We start from the raw sequence: 21,648 nt of genomic DNA on the forward strand, positions 1-21,648 counted from the left end.
CGCAAGTCCCAGAGTCACTCTGCTGGTGGGCAGTGAGGACAACCCAACAGGTCTGTCTTGCGGCCCCAATAATACCCCCACGATCTCTGGACCCGACAGGAGACCCCACTGCATTTCTGCAGGTGCCTTAAAAACATTCAGATGAGGTATTTTTCCTCTTGCTCCAAGCACTTCTATGCTGAGAGAGGGGCAGACACTGGTGATGACTTCCCACCAGAACCAAAGACAGAAGTGTGGACACAGAGCGCGCCGCAGCCTAGCACACCACCCCCTGCTGCCGCGGTGCGCACAGCTCCCCACACCCACCCGACGCGCAGCCACTGGTCACAGCGCAAACTCCGCTCAGCTTACCTATTCAAGTTTGCCTGCCTTCTCTTCACAGCTGCGACACTAAGATTTTGGGGGGCATCTCTCAGGCCGAAGCTCTTAGCCACGTGGCCGAGGTGGAGCGACCGGACATGGAAGATGTGCTTCAGCTCCCGGGGGTAGGTTGCATACGCTCGGATGAAGGCCTGCAGAGCTGGGAGGGAATGAGGGTCAGAGAGGTCAGGACAGAGGCTTGGAGCACGCCACGTGCCCTGGCCTAATGGCTATCCTGCCCACTTTATCTTGCCGGGCAACGCGCGACACACACCCAGGACAGCACCATATAAAGGAACCACCTAAATCTATACTTGTGTATTTTTTTTTTTAATTCCTCAAAAATATTAGCCTATAGGACACAAGCATCTTTTGACTAAACCCAATCTATTTTCAGATTTTACTGTGCAGTGCGTCCTCACCCTGAAGGGCTGGGGCCCCATTTTCTCCTCCGTGACGGGCTTGGGGCCTCGTATAGTAGCTGGGACACAGCAAGCAGCTGGTAAGCGTTTGTCGTATGAATGAGTGAAAAGTGAAATGAGTGAAGAAACCTGGTCAATGTGGCATTCTCTCATGAAAAACAAGATCATGGGACCTTTCGTTAGGAAAACATTTTCTTAATTCAATTTCATTTATTTTTTGCATAGCTAATACATGCAGCACACGTCATCAAATTCAAAAGGTTCCAAAGGCTTTACGGCGCTTGTCATTCTGCTTATCGCCGCGCCGTGCTACTACCGCGGTAAGGCTGCTCGCCCCAAGCCCCGCCTCCAGCGCCCCATCCGCAGGGAAGGCTGCTACTTCTTCAGGGACTCCTGGGGTTTGAAAACCAAATTCATTCTAAAGCATCTAAGATTTACTGATACAGTGCTGCTTACACATTTGAAAACTGCATAAAAAAGGCAATAAAAACAGAATTTTAAAAAAGGAGGAAGGCAATTATTAAATTTCTGAAACAGCCCGCAAAACAGTTCCTCCCTTGAGGACTGCCAACAGTCTAGGGATGGCCGTCCGACACCGCATCCTGGAGCTCTCAGTCCTGTCTTAAAGTGAAGAAGAAGGCGTCCCTGCCCTAGAGCCCAGCGCTGGCCAGAGAAAAGGCAGACATGGTTCTGGGAGCGTGGAGCTCTGGCTAGCACCTTAACTCGATATTCCTTTGAGGAAAGAGAGACGTTCCTACACCCAGTCCCCCTTGAATATATTGCAATTCCAGTGAAAATCAAGTGTCTGCCTCTTCTCACTGCAACAGGGCAGGAGGGGATGGCTCTGAAGGGGCCCTAACCCCATCACCGCTCACTTTCCTTCCAAGCCCCGCTCTTCCACTGGCCAAGCCGGAGCCCAGCGCTGCTCGTCTCATGGAAAAGCAGGTGCTAAACACCAGCCTCTCTCGCCCTTGCTTGTTGAGCCACTGGACTGGCAAGTTTGCCCACAGCTTAAACGTAATATCCCAGCAGCACCTGGAGATTGGCGTTTATGAACAGTAATAAAAAGTGTCATTTTAGCAGATCAGCTCCTGGAAGGATCCTGGGAATCCATGAAAGCTCTATTTACTGAGTAAAGTGAACTCCTTTTCCCAATCGATGAGAAATAATAACCAAGGCAACTCCTCTGTACCCCTCTCGTAAATCCGTGCTTACTCCCCTTTTTAATAACTGGGGACTCGCTTTTTCAGGGGAAATCTTTAACGCTTCACGTGGTCTACACTATCTGCAAGTTCTGACGCCAGGTTCCAGACACGGAGCTACATACTCCAGTCCTCGGGAAAGCGTGGCTGCTGCGACCGCAGGGGGTGCGGGTCTCTTCTCCCCCACGCCCCGCCCCGCCCCTTTCCTGAGCCTCCACCCTGACTTGTGGTCTAACAAAGCGGCCTGCAGGCACACCAAGCCAAGCCCGAGACTCTGCCCCTTCACAGTCTCAGTCGCCCAAAGGCCGGCCCAGGCCTCCTCATGCACACCGCTCTCCCACACGAGCACGTCAGCCCCCTCTTCCTGCACCAAACTTCAGTGCTGAGGATGGAGAGCTCTGTCCCAGGAGACGCAGGTGCCCAGCTAACAGCTCTACAGGCGTAACGAGTTGCCAAGAAATGGCAGACGTGTCCTCTCCCCACACGACTGCTCAGGCAGCATTGCACGCTGCGTATTTTTACTAACCCTCCTTGTCCTCAAGGCTCCTGTCTCACTGGCGCCAGCAACACCTGGCTGTCCTCATATCCCTGAATGGCCTCCCGTGTTTGGATGGTTCAGGGAAGCAGGAATTTCAGCAGAAGCTGTTTGTAGATGCTTCCCAGGGGCAGTGTCGAGAACGTGTGGCGGGAATAGGGCTGTGGGGCCCAGAGGAGTGGAAAGCAGAGAAAGAGGGCATTTATCCGGGATGGCGGAGGAAGCTACAGCCACTTACAGCACACGCTCGAGTCACAGGCTCCTATCTCACAGCCATAAGGGAGACGACGAAGGGAAGTCTATTTCGTCCTTGTTCCTAAAATCAGATTTATTCTTGGCCATCTGATCAGGAATAGTAGTATCTTATGGATGATACTTAAGATCAAAGAGGGAGAGAGGAGAGAAACCCGCCCCTCCCCCAGAAGGACGAACGCCTGTACAGAGTAAAGGCGCAGGCACCTGCCTACCTGCACTCACACTGAGGGAGGGGCTGATCTGTCATCAGTGGTCTGGGTGTTCTCGACTTTGAGAAGCGGCCCTTCCAGGCCAGGCACGACTCGTCCGCATGCGGCCCGGGAAAACTGGAGGGGCCTCACCACAGGAAAGTGGTGGTTTGCAGGTGAAGGACTCCAGTCTCTGAAACTTTTGTTCAGGAGTCTGGAGTTCAAACTTCTGTTACCACAGTTTTTAACCCCTTGAATCGAGCTAAAGGAGGCAAGAAATGAGGAGGGGAAGGGGTGACTGCTTCTGGAAACTGACAACAATTAAACGCTGGTTATTAACAATGACTGGGTCAGGAAATGCAAAAGGAAAACAAATGCATACTTGGCCCAGTTTCTAACTAGTTTTCTGCCATAAAGGCAAAAACCAGCTGCTTTGTTAATTATTCATGAGGTGGGCTCTGAAATGGCATAAAAGGGAGGCATGTCAGCAGTGGGGAATTTGCATATGCAGATGGAAGCACAGAAGATAGTTTGGACTTGTGGGATGCAGTGTCGTGAACTCAACACGGCTGCAGGGCCGCTTACGTGTATGCCCCCCGCCCCCCGCCCAGCTCAGCACGCTGGGCACCCGCAGAGGGAGGCGCAGAGCGGCTGAGACCTACCACAGGCGGCCTCCTCTCAGACCGCCACCGATCTGATGTGGAAATCAATGAGCAGAGGAGGAAAATGCCTGTTCATCTCCTTTCCGGGGCCTCAACACTGCAGAGTGGCCCCACTCCGATAGCCTTCAGAGAGAAGGCAAGTAACCCTGCCGGCTTCTTGGCATGGGCAACTTCAGCGGTGACGACGACGACGACCGAAAACAAAAGCCCCCTCTCTAAGGACTCCTTCCTGCAGCCTCACTCCGACGACCAGACCCCCCGAGGTAGTCGTGGTCTCGCTAGGAGATCCAAAACACCTCTGACCTCAAAACCGACGACGCAGATGACGGCGTGGCCTTGACTGATTTCTCTTCATCGCCACTTTGCTATTAACCCAGAAAGCCTGCAGCCCCGCGCCTCGTGACGCACCACCCAGCGGGCTCACTGGGCCCGTCGACAGGTGCCCGACGTCTGTAGTTGCGCCGTGACAAATAATCTATTCCTCTGGAGAGGCGTGTGCCGGGACTTCTCTAAAAGTAGGTTCTGAGGAAAACCCTTAGGAACTGCTGAATTCACTTGAGGGAAACGTAAGGACAGGGTACTACAAGACAGCGGTCCAGAAGGATACATGCTGATTATACATCCGTGGTTACGGGGCCATCACTGGGACTTCATCTTTCATCTCGCGTAGTTCTGATTTGTCCCAGTGCGACAGCAACAACCAAGGGCTGCTTTCATAGTGTGCCAGGGCATACAGCAGGCACTCAACAACATCTGCCGACTAACCCATTCTTGTTCTTGATTTCCCGATGACCATAACTGCCTGTAACCAGTCCCCCAGTACCCGCCCTTGCCCCCCGCAGTCTACTCTCACACCGGCCATCTTTTCCAACCTCTGTGGGCCACACCAATCTCTGCTCCAAGTCCTGCAATGGCTCCCCATTGCCTTAGGGGTCCCCCAAAGTCCCCGATAGCTTGCAAGCCTCCTCGGCTGTGCGGGGCCCTCCCCTCCTGTGGCCACCCTGCCCCCCAGAGCTCCTCTGGGCCTGGCTCGCCCTCCTGTTGCAGCAGTGTGTGACCCGCAATTTGCCGGTGCTGCCTTCCCAGCAGGGCTCACACTGACCCTCTATGTAAAATGCACTCTGCCCAGTTACCCCTTCACCTCCCTTACCTGCTCTGTTTTTTCCATAGTTCTTAACACCTTTAAAAATGCCTTCCTTCCTTTTTCTTTCTTTCTTTCTTTCTTTCTTTCTTTCTTTCTTTCTTTCTTTCTTTTCTTTCTTTTTCTTTCTTTCTTTCTTTTTCTTTCTTTCTTTTCTTTCTCCTTCCTTCCTTCCTTCCTTCCTTCCTTCCTTCCTTCCTTTCTTCCTTTCTTTCTTTCTTTCTTTCTTTCTACTGTGCTGCCTGCTCCCCCACTAGAATGTTAAAGAGGTCAGGATTTCTGTTTTGATTTCTGATGTATCCCAAGCACCTAGAACAGTGACTAATTCAAGAACTATTTGTTAAATGAATGACTTTTTTTTTAAATTTTCAATTCATAAAAGGAATAGATGATGCCGTGGTGTTTCACATACTGGTAAGCCAGCCTGGCATTCTTCTCAAAATAGCAGGTAACTACCAGAAAGAAGCCAGGGGCCCCTAGCACGGACTGCGTCTCACTGGCACACGCGACACAGTCAGCAGCCACGACGCACGGCATGCCGCCGTAAGAAACACCCAGCTGTTCTAAGCCCTTTCCCACATGCTCTGCTCAGTGCTCCGGCGAACTGCTGAGCCCCCACTAATGCCTGGTGATCCCAGGAGCCAAGTTATCCGATAAGAGGGCCTGAATATTAAATGAACACCTAGCTCTCCTGTAAATTCCCAAGGAATTGGGTTCAAGGTCTAGGGCCCTCCCTTAGTACTGTTCTTTCTCATCTTCCTTTGTATGTCCAAACTGAGACTGCTTAGGTCTGATGCTTCCGGTCCTTACCTTCATCTCTAATTTCCATGCCTACAATGGTCTCTGCTGACGTGTCACATCTTGTCTATCCAGTTTTCAAAGAAAGACAAAAATGGATCCCTGAGATCCAAGTCACTGGGTCAAAGTTCTAGTCCTACGTAAGCCAAAATAAAGCCTCATTTGTGCAAAACATGGGGAAGGATAAAATTAGCATTTAATATCGCTTTAAAGCCTTCCGTGCCTGCTTCCAGACCCTGCAGAACAAGGGAGACTGAAGGCTTTTGCTGGAGAGCAGAGACCCCCAGTTGGCCCGTCTGGGGCATGCAGGTGGAGGTGGGGACAGCACTCTGGGGGCTATCCATCCACAAGCACCTACGAAATCCACCGACCTTTCTTTGCCCAGGAGACCCTCCTCTCACTGGAGTGCACGTAATCTTCAAATACCGTCTGCAAGACCGTGGCTCGCTCTCGGATTTCCTGGGGGCCAGCAGCACGGGATTTCTGGGAGGGTGGCGGAAGGATTAAAGAAGAGACAGAGTCAGAGTCAGGAATAATGAAGCACTTTATAATAGATTTAATAACAGTAAAATCACCCGGTAACCACCGAGGGGCCAACAAGGGTAATCCTTTCAATATTACTAGAGGAAAAACGGGAGCTATAAAGATGTTAAAGTCAAGCAAAGATGATGATGGCTTTGTGAGGGAGAAGATCGGGTCTATTTACTTGTTTACCTACTTACTCGTCCTCCTGGCCTCTTGTTCAGAATGGATGCCCACTGGAGACTGGAATTTTCTGAGTCCAATTCGGGCATTTAAAACATCATTGAACACAGGCAGGTTTCACATGACTTGTGTGTCCTACCGAGGCCTTCAATCTCCCCTCCCCCCCACGCTCCTCAGGGGAACAGTGGGACCTTCTCTTTAAGAATGCCCCACAGGCGCCTGCCTAAAACTTGGCCTGTCCTTGAATTTCAGAGCATGCTCCCTCATTCCTAGGGAGGCTCAGACATGTAGTGTTTCAGATCCATTCTTTCAGCCTGGGACCACTGTGCTGGATGCCAGGGACCTATGAAGGAGTGGGGTGTTCCCTCACACCACATTCAGAGATGACCACGCAATCTCTGCAGCAAACCATCCCTACGTCAGGAGTGACATCTGTATGCACTAAAGTTCTACAGATGGAAAACGTTAATAAAATAAAAAAAACATATCCTTTTCATTCTTCAAAAATCCCAGAGAAAAGATTTCCTTTCTTTACATCCCCCTAAAACCGAGTGTTGTTTCCTATTTTTTTTTTTTTTTTAAAGTAAGCTCTAAGCCCGACGTGGGGCTTGAACTCACGACCCTGAGATCAAGGGCCACACGCTCTACTGACCGAGCCAGGCAGGTGCCCCTGTTTCCTATGTCTTAAAAAAACATGAATGCTTTTTACTGAATGTGAAACTGAGATCTAAAGAACCCAGATTCTCCAAACTCAATCTGGCTAATATGTCTCCCCAAAGACATGGATTCTCTCAGAAATGCTGCTAGTCTCTACAGTAACCAACACCCACCGCCTACGTGGGTCACCAGGAGACAGACTGTGTGAGCCCCAGTCCCTGTTCCATTAAACCCCGCAGAGGACAGGGTGCCCGTGCCTGTGTCTAGCGCCCCGTGCCTAACCTAGGCTCCCAAGTCTCTTTCACTTTTAAAGCTGCCAGAGGAAGAACAAAGGGGAGAGAAGAAAAAACCTCATTCTTTGGGTTGACGTCCCTCTCTGTATTAATAGAGACTTTAACAACCTGAAAATGTTTTTAGCTCCGTCAAATCATTCCTGCTACCTGTTTGGTTGATGACAGTCTAGCTGATTTCATAGTACATGGTCCCCCTAAGGGTTTTATCCACTCAAATGTCAAGAGAAAAGTCACTCAGGAGCTGTGTTATGAAAGTGGACATTTGCTATTGTCATTAACAAGATTTTTTTTTTTACCCTCTTAACTGATGCAAAATGCAAACTTTTTTTTTTTTTTTTTGCTGCCCTCCTTTCGTTAAGCCACCTCAGCAACGCAACTGTCACCTTCCTTGTGTGTGTGTGTTTTTTTTTAATATGAATGCGAAATTAGCGAGGATGCCCTTTCCCCTGGCGGACAGAATCCTCTGTTATTAAAAAGTAAAGCACTTTAATAATGAAAACTTTTTCCTCTTTTTCCTGTGTTTTAACTGTTTAAAATTAATGAGAAGGGCAGAATGGTTGTCAAAGCGATATTGAAAGCCGGGCAGCCAGGACCGAATAAGCACAAAAATCCCTCTAGAGTGTTAGATAAACAGAGCTCCAGCCCGCTCGAATCCCTCTGTTGGTTATTGTATACATTCTGTAACAGCTCTCAGAATAGATCTGAGAGCCAGGGAGGCAGAGAGGTTTCAGAATTCCAATAAAGGCCTCAAATTAAAGACAGCCTGGTGCGAATTCCAGGAGAAAATTAAAGAGACCTCAAGCTTAAGTGACAGGTGACTTGCTTCTGTGTCACAACTGTCAGGGGATTTAGTGATAATATGGCAATATATTACAAAGGGCTTTTCTTATTCCCGCTTTAGGTTTCAAAATGAGGCATCTTTTCTTCCCAACCAAAAAAAAAAAAAATTACATACACACACATATATAATGTGTGTGTACAAGTGAAATAGGTAGAAAAAAGGCGATAAAACTAGGTTCACACGTTTGAAATGATGAGGTCAGTTTTAGTAAAATATAAGAAAAATTAATGCAGAAAACATCATATACTCAAGAAAAAGCATGTCTTTCTCCCACTACCCCACTTCCAGAAATACTTTATTTTAAAATTACCCCTCTTGAGAATGAGGTATTTTTCAGTTGTCTTCTGGGGAGGACAGTCTAAATTTAAACTGAAGACAGGGGCAGAGTTACGCATGCAGCACCATCTCAGCCCCAGACAGGTAAAACGCTGCCGTAATGAGAGCAGGTCAAAGCCCGGAGGGCGCACGATTGCCCTGCAGGACTGGCACACACCCCACCCGCCAAAGACGCACAGACCTAGCGCTGGTTAATGAAGCTAACATGCAACTAGTGGAACAGGGCTAGCTTAGGAATATGCAGTTCCAACAGTCCACACTCAGTACTCCTTAGTCCATAAAGCCCTACTGATCCCAGAGAGGAGAGACGATCAAAGGGACTGAGGGAAGGGGCTGCTGATCTCATTTTAATATCTCACCATGGCCGTTTTTTTTTGTTAAGGTCCCTTCACAGGCATATTTCACAGGACAAAAAAACTCGTAGAAAAAACATGTTGGGGTGTGTGCATACTTTGAAGATGAAAATTTCACACCACAGAGATAGAGACAGCCAGCGAGAGAGGGAACACAAGCAGGGGGAGTGGGAGAGGAAGAAGCAGGCTCATAGCAGAGGAGCCTGATGTGGGGCTCGATCCCAGAACTCCGGGATCACGCCCTGAGCCGAAGGCAGACGCTTAACCGCTGTGCCACCCAGGCGCCCCTGCACCCAAAAAGAGGCATCAGATGAGTTGAAGCTACTCGGGCTTCATTTTTTGTTGTTGTTGTAAAAACTTTTAGGTGGTAGCAGTGGTGGGGGGAGGGTGGTTTTTTTTTTTTGGAAGCACATCTTGATATTGCTATCTTCTAAGGTATTTTAAAAAACTAAACTAAAGGATTTTGTTTTAATCACTTGATTGCCAAGTTGAGTTTCACCCTCATGCTTCCCTAGAACCTTCTGAGTGCTTCCCAGTAAAGTTGAAAGATCAAATTTATTCTCTTTGTAGGTGGGTGAACATTCGCACGCCCAGACGTAGCCATATATATTTTATATACCTAAATATGAAATATACATTTTACAGATGCTTCACTCACTTTCTTTCTGTTCACAGAAGCCCAAAAATGTATGTGCCAAAGGGACATTTACAATGGACTTCAACCGAGTGAGGAGAAGAGGGCCTTATAATGAGGTGCCTGGCTACGTGTTTAAAAGGCCTATTTACTGAGACCACATTTATCTGTCTGCACCGGTTCGTGTGCTAGACAGAACTGCCCATCCTGAGAACAGCAATTAAAACATACTGTATTTCTTAGGAGAAACAGAACTAAAAGTTGTACCTAGCACCTACTTTATTCATCTTACTAGTCACACGGATCACACACATAAAACACTCTTTCAGGCTGTAGATCTCTGTGATAATTAGTGATACAGTCAATTTCATTTAGTTTCTCTTTGGCCTCTGAATTCAAGTCAACTTTGGTTAAATAAGCCAGGTTTGCATCAATGGGACACGTGGGACCTTTTATGATTAGTTTTCTAAGCTAACCAGTTATTTTGGAATCAGTGAAAACCCAACCTTGCTGAGTGCTTTTTCTCTTTTTTTAAAAGAGACTTTATTTATTTAAGAGAGAGAGTGAGTTGGGGGGGGGGAGGCAGAAGGAGAAGCAGACACCCCACTGAGCAGGGAGCCCAATGTGGGACTCGATCCCAGGACACTGAGATCATGACCTGAGCAGAAGGCAGACACATAACTGACTGAGCCACCCAGGCGCCCCAAGTGTTTTTTCTTTTTAAAAACGAAGTTCACCACACCTTAAAAATATAAAAATATTCTATTTGTCCCTCTCCATCAAGGCAGGAGCTTGGGGCTGGGACAAACTGACATGGCCCAAAAGTTTAGGTCAACCTCATAGCAATGTACAAGATGGGCACCCTTGTTCTCAGTTTACAGATGGGAACACTGAGGCTGGAGAGAAGACAACCTGCCCAAGGTTGCAGAACCACCAGCTGTAAAGCAGGGACTCAAACCCAAAGTCTGTCTGCCTCGGGGTCCTAGGAAGGGACTTACAGGGAGGAGCCAACGCATGAGGCCCCTGAAGGGCAGCGGTGGAGAAATGGCCGTGGCTTGCTCCTGGAAGAGCAGGGGCATGGCAGCTGCTCTGCTCCCTCTCCACGAGCGTCTGCAGCAGGGGGCTCCCTCCACAGATGGCCTTGACGATCACCTCCCCGACAGAACTGATGTGTGCCCGGTTCAGGGACAAACACCGACAACTCAGCCAGTTCCAGAAACAGTGTAAGTAAAGATGAGATTGGAATGAACCTTTTAGTCTCATTTTGTGACTGCTCACTCTTATTTCCAGAGAGCAGGCAGATGCTAATGTTCCAGGTGACACAGCAGAAAGCACTGGGCTTCGGCTCACAGTCTGAACTTTGAACTCCACATCCGCTTTTTTTTTTTTTTTTAAAGATTTTATTTATTTATTTGACAGAGAGACAGCCAGCGAGAGAGGGAACACAGCAGGGGGAGTGGGAGAGGAAGAAGCAGGCTCCCAGCGGAGGAGCCAGATGTGGGACTTGATCCCGGAACGCCGGGATCATGCCCTGAGCCGAAGGCAGACACTTAACGACTGCGCCACCCAGGTGCCCTGAACTCCACATGCACTGCTAACTGATGACGACGATGACAACAAACACCCTTCAGAACCTGTGTTGGGGTTTTCAGGTTCTTTCTGACTCAGTCCTCCCATCTCCTAACGAGAAGGACACTAACATGATCTCAGTCTGACATATGAAGAAACCAAGGCTTAGGAAGGTCCAACACTTGGCTAGAGCTACAATGGGGATTAGGAACCGGACCCTGGGGGCGCCTGGGTGGCTCAGTCATTAACTGCATGCTTTCCGCCCAGGTCATGATCCCAGAGTCTCAGGACTGAGCCCCATGTTGGGCTCCCTACTCAGCGGGAAGCCTGCCTCTCCCTCTCCCACTCCGCCTGCTTGTGTTCCCTCTCTCTCTCTCTCAAATAAATAAATAAAATCTTAAAAAAAAAAAAAAAAAAAGAGGAGTCGGACCCTGAGGCCATGCCCTTCACCTCTATGCTACGCTGCCCGCGGGAACGGTTCCCCTGCCTCCCCCACGCTGTCCTGGAGCTGTAAGGAAGTGTCCAAGGGAACACGGAAAACCCTACCTAGAAGCAGCTTCAGAAGAAGCGTGCCAGGACCAATGAGTGTACGTGACTGGTCCGCTCCTTGACAATCCCATGTTTATATGGGATGTTTCATAACGAAAGATCGCTTAAAACAACTGTTGGTCAACTGAGTCTTTAACTGCTTCTCTTGCTTACGGGGATCTCTGTCGTGGGGGCATTCACTGGCCAAGTCTCAGCTCGACGACGACGGCTAACACCCCCGGACTGAGCAGCCGTCTAGCTGCACTGCCTCGGTCTCGTAAGCAGTAAGGGAGGCTCGCTGGAGTACAGAGCAGCACGCGCTTGGAAGTGAGGCTGCCCCTGCGGACATCCCCTCACCCCTCCAAGGCCCTGGTTACCTCACCTAGGACATGGGACAAGAGCACCCGCCTGCTGGGGTCTGTGGCAGGATTAAACGGGACCAAGCACGTTAAGAGCGCAGCACGGGCCCGGGACACATGCTGGGACTGTGTCCCTCTGTCTTTTCTAGAATACATTTATAAGGTTCTCTCTGGAACAAGAGGACTGAAGTCAGGGCCAGTCAAAACGGGTCCCAGCCTCAGGGAGAAGATTGATCCAAATAAAGATGCCTCCTGACGCATAAAAGAAACTCTTAAGCCTGATCTATTTGGCTCTAATTTTCCAGTTTATCTTCAGGCTTAAGAAAACAAATGTAAAGTATTCAAATAATTAATATTTCATAGACAAAATTACATTCAGCAACATTACACACATAAGTGTGACGTACTAACGGGCTGGAGTGGGGTGGGGGAGCGACTGCCTAGCAGGGGTGAAGCCACAGGGAAGAATGCTCAGCATCTCCATACGGAACTGCATGGATAACACAGATTTCTCTCCCTAATGATCTCAACTTTACTCTTCTGTGTATGGCACCCACACTAAAAAATGGATGAACTAAGTGTGTCTGAAAGGAGACACAGAGAGATCTATTTCTTCCATGCTGTCCTGGGTAGATGGGTCCAGTCAGTCGTACTTGCTGATCATCTGGACGGGGACCACCAGGGCTGAGCATGTGATACTGCCTCCAAACTCACTCTGGGCCGGAATGAGACCTCCTCTCTGGGAAGCCTGCTGCGGCTTGGCGAACTTCCAGAATGGACGGCAGCCCATTACCAGACGAGACCAGCAAAACACATCCGGAAGCAAAGAGAGAGAAAAATACAAACCAGGTTTGGCCTCACCTAATGTTCACGGTCCCTTAGATAGACGCCTGATGACAGAGGAATGAGCTATCCCACACACAAAGTCTCCACCACCCCAGATCAAGAAATGAGTCACGTCTGTTCGCAGCAAGTACGATAAATAATAAAACTCACCTGGCTTCCCCACCGGCTCCCTTTAAAACCATCATCCCTTGTCAGTACAGACAAAATATCTTCCACCTTAATCTCAGAAACGCTGAAAAGGAAGAGCATATCAAAGTAAACTTTTTATTCTTCCACCATCTGGAATCTTGATGCATAGAACTGGCTTATTCTTAAGCTAATTAGGTACAAAGCGGAAGCTATACCTTCACAGGAAATAGTTTCCTAAACCTTTAGGACGACTTTGGAAGGAAGGGACATCTATGACACCACAGGGACAGACGGGATCATATTCCCAACACTCTCCATCCTCTCTGGTGACTTTCAAACAGGCTGCATTTAGAATTTCCTCTGTAAGGATCACGTCATTATTTCTTAATACATCTCAAATACTAAACAAGGAGGCCTGCTTATTCACAGACTACCTTGACTTGAGTAGATGAAGAAATAAAAAGGCATTTTGGATAGTCCTTCTAGTTTTACTAGTTTTTTACTTTAAAAAAGTGGGGGTTGGGGCGGGGTGGCCAAAGGTCCTTCACTGTTGGGGTCAACTCAGGGAAGGCTGACAAGTGACCAAGTACCAGAACTCTCTTCTCCTCTACCCTCGTGTCTACCCTCTCGCCTCTTAATTATTAAGGGGTAAGGGACAGATGACCTCTGATGGATCCAGGACTATGTACAAACAGCTGAGATCAGAATTTGGGCTTCACCTGTGAGCAGAAGCCACCCTGAGCCAGAAGAAGAGGCCCACCCTGCCTTATGGCGGCGGGGGGGGGGGGGGGGGGGGGGGAGGGGCCCTCCTCGTCCGCCACGTCCTGCGAGGCCACGGCACTCAAGCACAGGAGGTACATGCAGACTCAGGTATCAGAGCCTCAGGAAGAAGCAGGAGCTGCCGAAAACATACTTCCCAGGGAGGGAAAAAAAAAAAAAAGGGAAGGAGGCGTTCTGGGGAGAAAAACATCATAAAAAGATAAATGATTTCCTTGTATGTTGTTTCTTTCTTTCTTTCTTTCTTCTTAATGTAACAGCAAATTAATACATGAATGGCAACCTCTCATGTGGGAGAAGACAATTCTCCCCCTTTCCCCCAAAGGTTACTCTGACAAAGCTATGAATGAAAATGTCACGTCTCTGACAGCGATTTACCTGAAATGTGTCATCACTTCCCTGAACACCCCCAGCTCCCGCCCCTCCATGTTCTCTTCCTCTGCTGCCGGCTCACAGCCCTACGGATACGTGAAATCTTTTACAGCAGGAGGAGTGCCGGAGAAGGCAGAGCGTGTACTGCGAGGGTAGCAGTTTGGGGGGAAAGGGCTCATGATTTCATGGAAAATCTATTTTTCATATGAGAGAGAAAAGCTGTGGGTGTTGAATTTGCCTCTTGTTTATGTCTGGAAATCTGAAGGTGAAAACACAGCCCAGGCCTATCTTTTTCTTTGTCTGACGGACTTGCCTCCACTCATCACTTTTTTTCTTGAGGGAAAAAAAGGAAAAGTAAAAGGAACATAAGTACTTGGGGGTGAGATCTGGAAGCAGGGAGAAAGAAACAAAGAATAAGGCCATTCAGAGTCGGGGATACAAAGAACTGAACACACCGCCGAGAGGCACCGTGTTCTGAAAAGCAGGGCGGTGCTGACACTGTGGCCAGGGCTCGGCTCTGCTGTGTGTGTCCGTGCGACAGTGCTGGGCGACCAGGCACCGTAAGTGAACGGGAGCTGAGAATGGACTGGAGTGATTTACAGTTTAAAAGGGCCTTCCTCCTACTCTAAGAAATCGTTGCTTCTGAGGAACAAAGCCAATCTACTCGGCTTGTTTATGGTTCTATCAACACATCTGAATCACCCTGCCTTACTATGAAAAGAGACAGATAAATAAATTCAGGGAACTGTCTCATGCCTGATCTAAGAAATACACGTTTTGATGAAGCATTTACATTTTAATAAACCAATGACGACTTTCATAAGAAACACATTTAAAGGAGAAGTGGGAAACAGGGAAGAAGCTGGCAAACACCAGGAAGTCAGAAGGATGCAGAAACGAAGTCCTGAGCACTCAGACAGAGGTGGCAGCGGCTCAGGGCGCCCGTCTCTTGCCCCGGCTGCTAAATCACACTGTCAGGGTGCATTCCGCAGTGCGCGGCGTCCGAAGGCAGGCAGCAATTTGCTGTGATGGCCCTTGCTGCTGCGAGCCTCGGCCTGCCTTCCTGAATCTCCCCTCTAATTCATCAGCCATCCCGGCATCCTGCTGCCTGGCTCCCAGGTTTTTAGGCAAAACACACACACACACACACACACCTCTCTTCCTTCTGTTTTTTGTTGTTGTTGAATATTTAGCAGTGTACCTTTTGTATTCCAAAAATGTTCAAGTCTGCTTCTTTCCATGGCACACTTTGTAATCAGGTCTTCTTTGGTGTGTTTTTTTTGTATTAAGTCAAGATACCCAACATCCAGCCCTTCTTCAGAAATCAGGAAGCATGATCCAAGGCTACAACACGATTACTTCGATCTGATACTTCAGGGCGGGGCGGGGTGGGGGACTGATTAGAGTCAAAGCAGCCGTGGATCAGGGGCACGAACTCCAGTGGGTGCGTTTTCAGGGCAGAAAGGAGCGAGGTTGGAACCCTCCAGGACTCTTTCCCCCTTGAATGGATGTTCTTTCCACAGAAGACCTGACTCTCTTCCTCTGGGTACTTCTGTCTTCATCTTTCTGAACTTCCCCTCCAAGTCCAAATACTGAGAACCCCTGGATCGTGGAGCGGCCTCCTGAACGTGCACATGGTTGTGCCGGATTTCCCATGAATACCACCGGCACGGCTTTTCCCAGGAGACCATCACAGAGAACGAGCGTACTTCTATCTTTAAGATACACATGGCTCACTAATAATTCAGGTTGGTGCCAACTATTATTTTCCCCTTTCGAATTTAGGTTTACATTTGAACCTTTCACAGCCATCTGCCTGAATGCGTTGATTGAAGACCACTTGAGAGACAGTCAGAGGCACCCGGGTGTGTGACTCTGGGGCTGGGCAATTACCGCCTGACTTCACGATGGCAGGCACCCACTTTTCTGAGCTTATTGGGTCCAAGCGAATGAGCATGGGAGGACATCCAGGAGCTGCTGACAGGAAGGAACGGAGAACATGAATCTGCAGGTCTAGAACAGAAGGTGGGGGAAAGACAGCCGAGGGGTAAGAGGCCGCCAAGGTGCAGTGATGACATGTTCTCCCGTGGATGACAACACCCGGCTCTGAAAACACTTTCTGGAGGTCTACAAGTTCCTGTGCCAGAGGAAAACAGTCGTGGCACCATGACAGGCTCCCAGCCTGTGAGGACAGGGTAAGGGAAGAAGGAGAAGGGCTATGTCCATGGGTTTTCATTCCACACCCCCAGTGTTTCCGGGGTCCAGCTACCCTGTCGAGTGCCGGTCTAGGCCCTGAAAGCGCCTGAGAAGGACCTGCCAGCACCCAGCTCTGGGCCCGGGGAACCAGCTGGAGAGGAAGCTCTTAGTGAAAGGGGATTGACCATCTGATGGCCAGAATTCCTCTTACAAGTGAGATAAAATATGCAGGCTTCCTGAAACCAACAGAAATCACTCTTTCAATGGTGAAATTGTTTTAAGATACTAAATGACAGGAAAACCCAAACCAGCATTAGTTGGGCCCGCTCAAAATCACTACTGGGTTCGTCAGGAGTGGGATGGTCCTGCCTCCCTACCACTGAAGGGTGTACACAAGGCACACTTCCTGAGGAAGCCCCAGCCCACACATGTTCCCACGAGCAACCCGAGACTGCTGAGTGCTGCGAGGTCTGCACTGGGTACAGGGAAGAAGGGAGAGGGAGGGGGACTTTCTCTGCAGGTGGGAGAGAAAGACAGGGAGAGGGACAGCTCTGCACGTGGGAATTACGGCGGGCTGGTGGGGGTGGTCACAGGCCGCTCTCCATGTGGGTAGCCTGCACTTGGTCCCCAGACCAGGTTCCATGCTACCTGTCTGGAAATTTCAGTACAGGTGCAGAATACAATGATTCTGCCAGCTCTATACTTTAGAGAATGTCTCATCATCTTATCTGATGCTTTACATAAAACACCAGGCTGGGCAAAGCACCAGCACAAGAGATCCTCGGGCGCAGGCATACAGCGGAGTCCAAGCAGCAGGCGGGCAGCCATCCGGGCTCCTGTCCGTGGTGGGATTTGTGTTCCACCCTCCCGGGCCCATACACGGGACTCTTCTGTGCCTCCAAAAACACTTTCCATACGCCTGTGCTATGTCTGAGCAGAAGCAATTCTTGCCAGTAGACCAGTGTGAGGAACCACACGCCTTCGGGAGCCCATTATTAGCGCTTGTCACTTCAGCTGCCGGAGGTTGTATGGAAAACGGGCAAAACATTCATTTCTGGGACCCAGGTGAGTTCCTTCTGCTTTCATTCCATTTACCCCCGGCCAGGTCGAGACACTCTTCTCTGTCTCTGCTTCGTTTCTCCTTCCTGGGCGAGGTCAGGCTCCGCTGGAGGCCCCGACCGCTCTTGCCTGTGGTCAAGCTGGCAGGCCAGGGCTGCAGCGGGGGCCTCGCTCGAAGTGGTGGGCGCGCACGAGACGGTGGCCGCACGGCCCCAACTGGGAGGGTGTGCGGGCATCTCGGCTGCCCTGAAAAGGTTTCTTCCCTGGGTTTATTTTCCTGGGGGAGGGGGAGCTGTGTGAGGAGTCATAAATATTATTTTTTCCAAAGACAAATCACCTTTAAAGGTATAAGATGTTGAGCATAAAAATAAAAACCGTGGATAAAAAAGCTCTTCAAGCGGCTGGCTGTGAGGGCTGTGCACACGTCTCTGACAGAAAAGGAAATGAAACACAGACCTCTATCTTACAGAAAAACCAAGCGCAACATATCGTTCCATGACTTAGTCTGGCAACACAATGAAAATTGTCATGTGCTGACGGTATGAAGGGTTTCAGTGTTTGCCACTGGCTATTCTGGGACTCATTTAGGGATCACAAGGGTTAATGGCTCTTCGTCAGCTTACAAGGCCCATCCACCGTAGAAGGCGACAGAAAGTTAATTAGGTGAGATCAGCCGAAACCCCGTTCAGGTTTCTGACTCACTTGATTTTGTGAGAAGCCAACGAGTTGACATATTCCGCCTCCGAAGGAGCCAAAATGAGCAGGCTGCTCCCACGGCAGCCAATCCGGGCGGTTCTCCCGATCCGGTGGATGTATTCAGCAGGTGAAGACGGCGCGTTGTACTAAAAAGGGTAACAAAAATGAAGCATTCACAGATCAAGGGATTGCCATTAATTGGAAGTGCAATACCCCTCACCTGCCTCCAGGTATCCCAAGAATTAAACCCTGGTGCTATGGTTGCCCTCATGCAATCCCAAGGAGAAGTCACTCAACCCTGAAACCCCTGACTTCACTGGAAATAACGAGGCTCTGACACACAAACGTGAACAGTGGCCAAGTTTCCGATGAGCGAGCCGCCTTCCCGTCCCAGTATCTCCTTTGTAATTTTACTTCTCCACAGGCCTCTTCATTTTCCTATTTGCATCTTTTCACCGTGGTGACCATGCAAGCTGAAGTGGGAGGCAGGCAGGGGCACCCTTCTACAGGATGGCTGCATGACCTTGGCAGACACAGCAGTGGGGCGGAGGCCACGAGGACTGAACAGGGTCAGAAGGAAGGGGCCGGCTGCTCCGATCAGAGTTCATTCTGCCGCTGGGCGGCCGCGGGCTGGTCCCCTCCACCTCCTTGCACTTCCACTCAATCCCAATGGCACAGAGCTGTGAGGCAGCTGAGAGGCCAGTTCCCGTCCCACAGGGACTTGCTTCTGCTCCCAAGGACAGCACTCCTGACTCGAGGGAAAAGGCAGACTCTAACCCAGCAGAATGCATTCTTTCGCATCCTCTATGGCAATAACTTCGCCACCCTGAAAAGGAATTGACCACCTAACCGTTCTTCCTTTCTGTTCTTTGCTGCTATACGACTCAAAGATCAGAGCCCCAAAGGAGTATAATGTATGGGGGGAGGGGCAGGTACATGAATCTAATCAATCTCGTGATACAGAAAAGCTCAGAACAATCGATTTTATGTGTCTGCCCCACTGCGCCCCCATATTAAAATTATCCTGTCTTTTTATCTTTGCTTTGCTCCGTGGCCATCAGGAAAGAAGACACAATGCCTCTAGTCGAAAAGTGGCCTGCTGCGGTGGTAGATCAGATTTCCGAGCCAGTGACAGGCACGCAATTCCACTAAAATGTGAATAAACCATGACTCACGTAAATGGGGCACGTGTCCCCTGGCCCCCACACAGAGGGCTTAAAAATACCATTCTGCAGACTAACGAAAAGAAAAAACAAAACTGAAACCACTAGACTCTAGTGCTAACACCTGTACCCTCTGGCAAAGCGTCTAAGGCTAGAGGTACGTGTAAGATGCTGTCAGGGACTTAATTGCCCCCTGCAGGTCAATGTACAGGGACACGGCTCTCAGGACAGCTGAGCCATCTCCTTCTGGACACAATGAGACTTCCCAAGGGCCCTGGTAATTCCTGTTATTTTCAGATTGCTGAAACTTTGTGTGTGACATGCATTAGTCTGGGAGCAGGGGAGCCTGCCCCTCCCTCCCATGACTGCTCAGCCTGGCTGTTTCCCTGCAGCGGCTAGGTAGACTGGGTTAGGGAAAGATACCAGGAGAACCGTGCAGATAAGGCTGGTTGCTGCCTGGTTACCAGGGCAACACCCAAGAGGCTAATAATAATTATTCCACTTAGAGCCAACACAGCCACTCACAACCATATATCCCTGCATTGAGCTCACAACTTAACGACTAAAAAATTACCTGAACAATCCACGTGACTTGAGGGAGATCCAAGCCCCGAGCTGCAACATCCTTCAAAACGGAAAAGAATATGGCTTAGGACTGAGTTTCTGAGCCTTTTTCGGGCCACAGATCCATCTGATAATCTAATGCGAACTATGAGGGCTCACCACTCCCTGTGTGCACAGGTGGGTGCGCGCACGCGCGCACACACACACACACACAGCCCAGCATACAACTTCAGGGACACACTAGCTCGGGGGTAGTTCCGCAGAACACGTTGGTGAGGCAGAGACCACCCACTTCCCTAGAACGTAAACCGTGAGCCCAAGAACTGTGAAAACTTCGAGCGTGTTATTACTTTCCCACTGTATCTGAAGAATCGCTCTCCGATGAATGCGTTCATGGGTTATTGCCCCATCCCTTACCTATCAGCAATGCCTAACAACGACAGGGCTTTGAGACACGCGTCTGGAAGACCACCCCAAAGCATTCCCGGGTGGAGATGAGTCGCAAGGTCTTTACTGAGGACGTATCAGCCTCAGGTAGCAGTAAAGACCAAGTAACGTCCCACCTCCTCTGACAGTTCAATTACAGCACCGGCCACAGACTTAATTAATCAGACATAAAAACTGTAAAAGCAAAGGAGATAGATCTCTCCCTTTCAGCTGGCTGCCACCCAAAGAGCAAAGGCTCTTGCTCTCTAGTGTCTGTCTGGCCATTCTGGCAGAGACGAGAGAATGGGTACCTTTCGGTTTTTAGGGATAAATTTACACTGGGCGCTCATGTTCAAGCATGAGCGTCGTCACAAGACTATCCCCAGTCGACATTTACTGAGCACTTACTATACGCCAGACTCTGCGGCACTGCGCCTGCGTTATCTCGAGCGATCTGCCAAATACTCCTCAAAACAACTCTTACTGGGGCGCCTGGGTGGCACAGCGGTTAAGCGTCTGCCTTGGGCTCAGGGGCGTGATCCCGGCGTTATGGGATCGAGCCCCACATCGGGCTCCTCTGCTATGAGCCTGCTTCTTCCTCTCCCACTCCCTGCTTGTGTTCCCTCTCTCGCTGGCTGTCTCTATCTCTGTCGAATAAATAAATAAAATCTTTAAAAAACAAAAAAACAAAAAAAACAACTCTTACTCCCACTGGATGTATGGGAAACCACGGTTCAGACAGATTAGGGAACTTGTCCAGAGACACACAGCTAAGCAGCAGAGGCAGCCCTCAAATCCAGGTCCGCTTTACTTTTCTAAGGCCGTCGTTATACTGTTCCACCATCGGAAAAGACGCTGCATCCCTCATAAGCTGCTGGTGGGAATGCAAAGTGGTATAAAAACCTACAGTAGGAAACGTGGTAGTAGCCAGCAAAATTGCATACGCACTTGCCCTTTGACCCAGATGCGCTCTCACGCCTAGAAATCCATCCCAAAGATACAGTGGCAAAAATGCAACATGCTGCATGTACAAAGCTACTCATTTCGGCAAAATCTGTAATTGCAGGTGTGGAAAGGCGGCCTAAAAGATGGCCATACCGGCCCCCTGTAGCAGAGTGTCCCACAGCCGAGACAGGAGGGAGGTGCTGGTGTGCGGACACGGACAATCTCTACGATCCGTTCTGGGTGTGCAGAGCAGGCTTTTGTGTGAGAAATGAGGGGAATACAAATGTATTTGGTCAAATTTCAAAAAGAAATAACAGAGGAGAAAAGCCAAAAGCTCACAAAAAGTTACCTGCAGGGGAAGGGATCGGGAGTGGCAGACAGTGCTGGAAGCTGGACATCCTTGAGGGGGCTTTGATAATTTTGACTGTGAAACAACATAGATGTTTTGACATAACTAGAAAGACAACAAGCTGTCATGCCACAGAAAGTTGCCTATGGTGAATTCTTGCCAAAGACAAAACCAAATCTAACCAGGTGTGTAGCCCCAACTCCTAGTTTACAGGAAGTGCGGGGGAGGGAGGAGCACGTGGGCCCAACTAAAGAAGTCAATCCTGAATGTGGGGTATTCTAAAGCATG

The 21,648-nt window shown here is 49.4% G+C and overlaps 1 protein-coding gene across 3 annotated transcripts in view; it reads right to left on the bottom strand.

Annotated features, from left to right (window-relative positions):
• Window positions 1-21,648, bottom strand: part of DDX31 (DEAD-box helicase 31) — a 70,209-nt gene that overhangs the window by 17,028 nt on the left and 31,533 nt on the right. For 2 of the 3 annotated variants that reach the window (XM_002924368.4, XM_034664733.1), the window contains exons 15-19: window positions 19,651-19,701; window positions 17,920-18,059; window positions 12,835-12,916; window positions 5,935-6,046; window positions 352-520 (exon numbers count right to left, since the gene is read on the bottom strand). In XM_002924368.4, coding sequence (XP_002924414.1) covers window positions 352-520; window positions 5,935-6,046; window positions 12,835-12,916; window positions 17,920-18,059; window positions 19,651-19,701 — 554 coding nt within the window. The remainder of the gene's footprint in view (window positions 1-351; window positions 521-5,934; window positions 6,047-12,834; window positions 12,917-17,919; window positions 18,060-19,650; window positions 19,702-21,648) is intronic. The other variant, XM_034664732.1, reaches the window with a different exon arrangement.

The sequence above is a fragment of the Ailuropoda melanoleuca genome, chromosome 7 (assembly GCF_002007445.2).
Source record: "Ailuropoda melanoleuca isolate Jingjing chromosome 7, ASM200744v2, whole genome shotgun sequence".
NCBI classification, from domain to species: domain Eukaryota; kingdom Metazoa; phylum Chordata; class Mammalia; order Carnivora; family Ursidae; genus Ailuropoda; species Ailuropoda melanoleuca.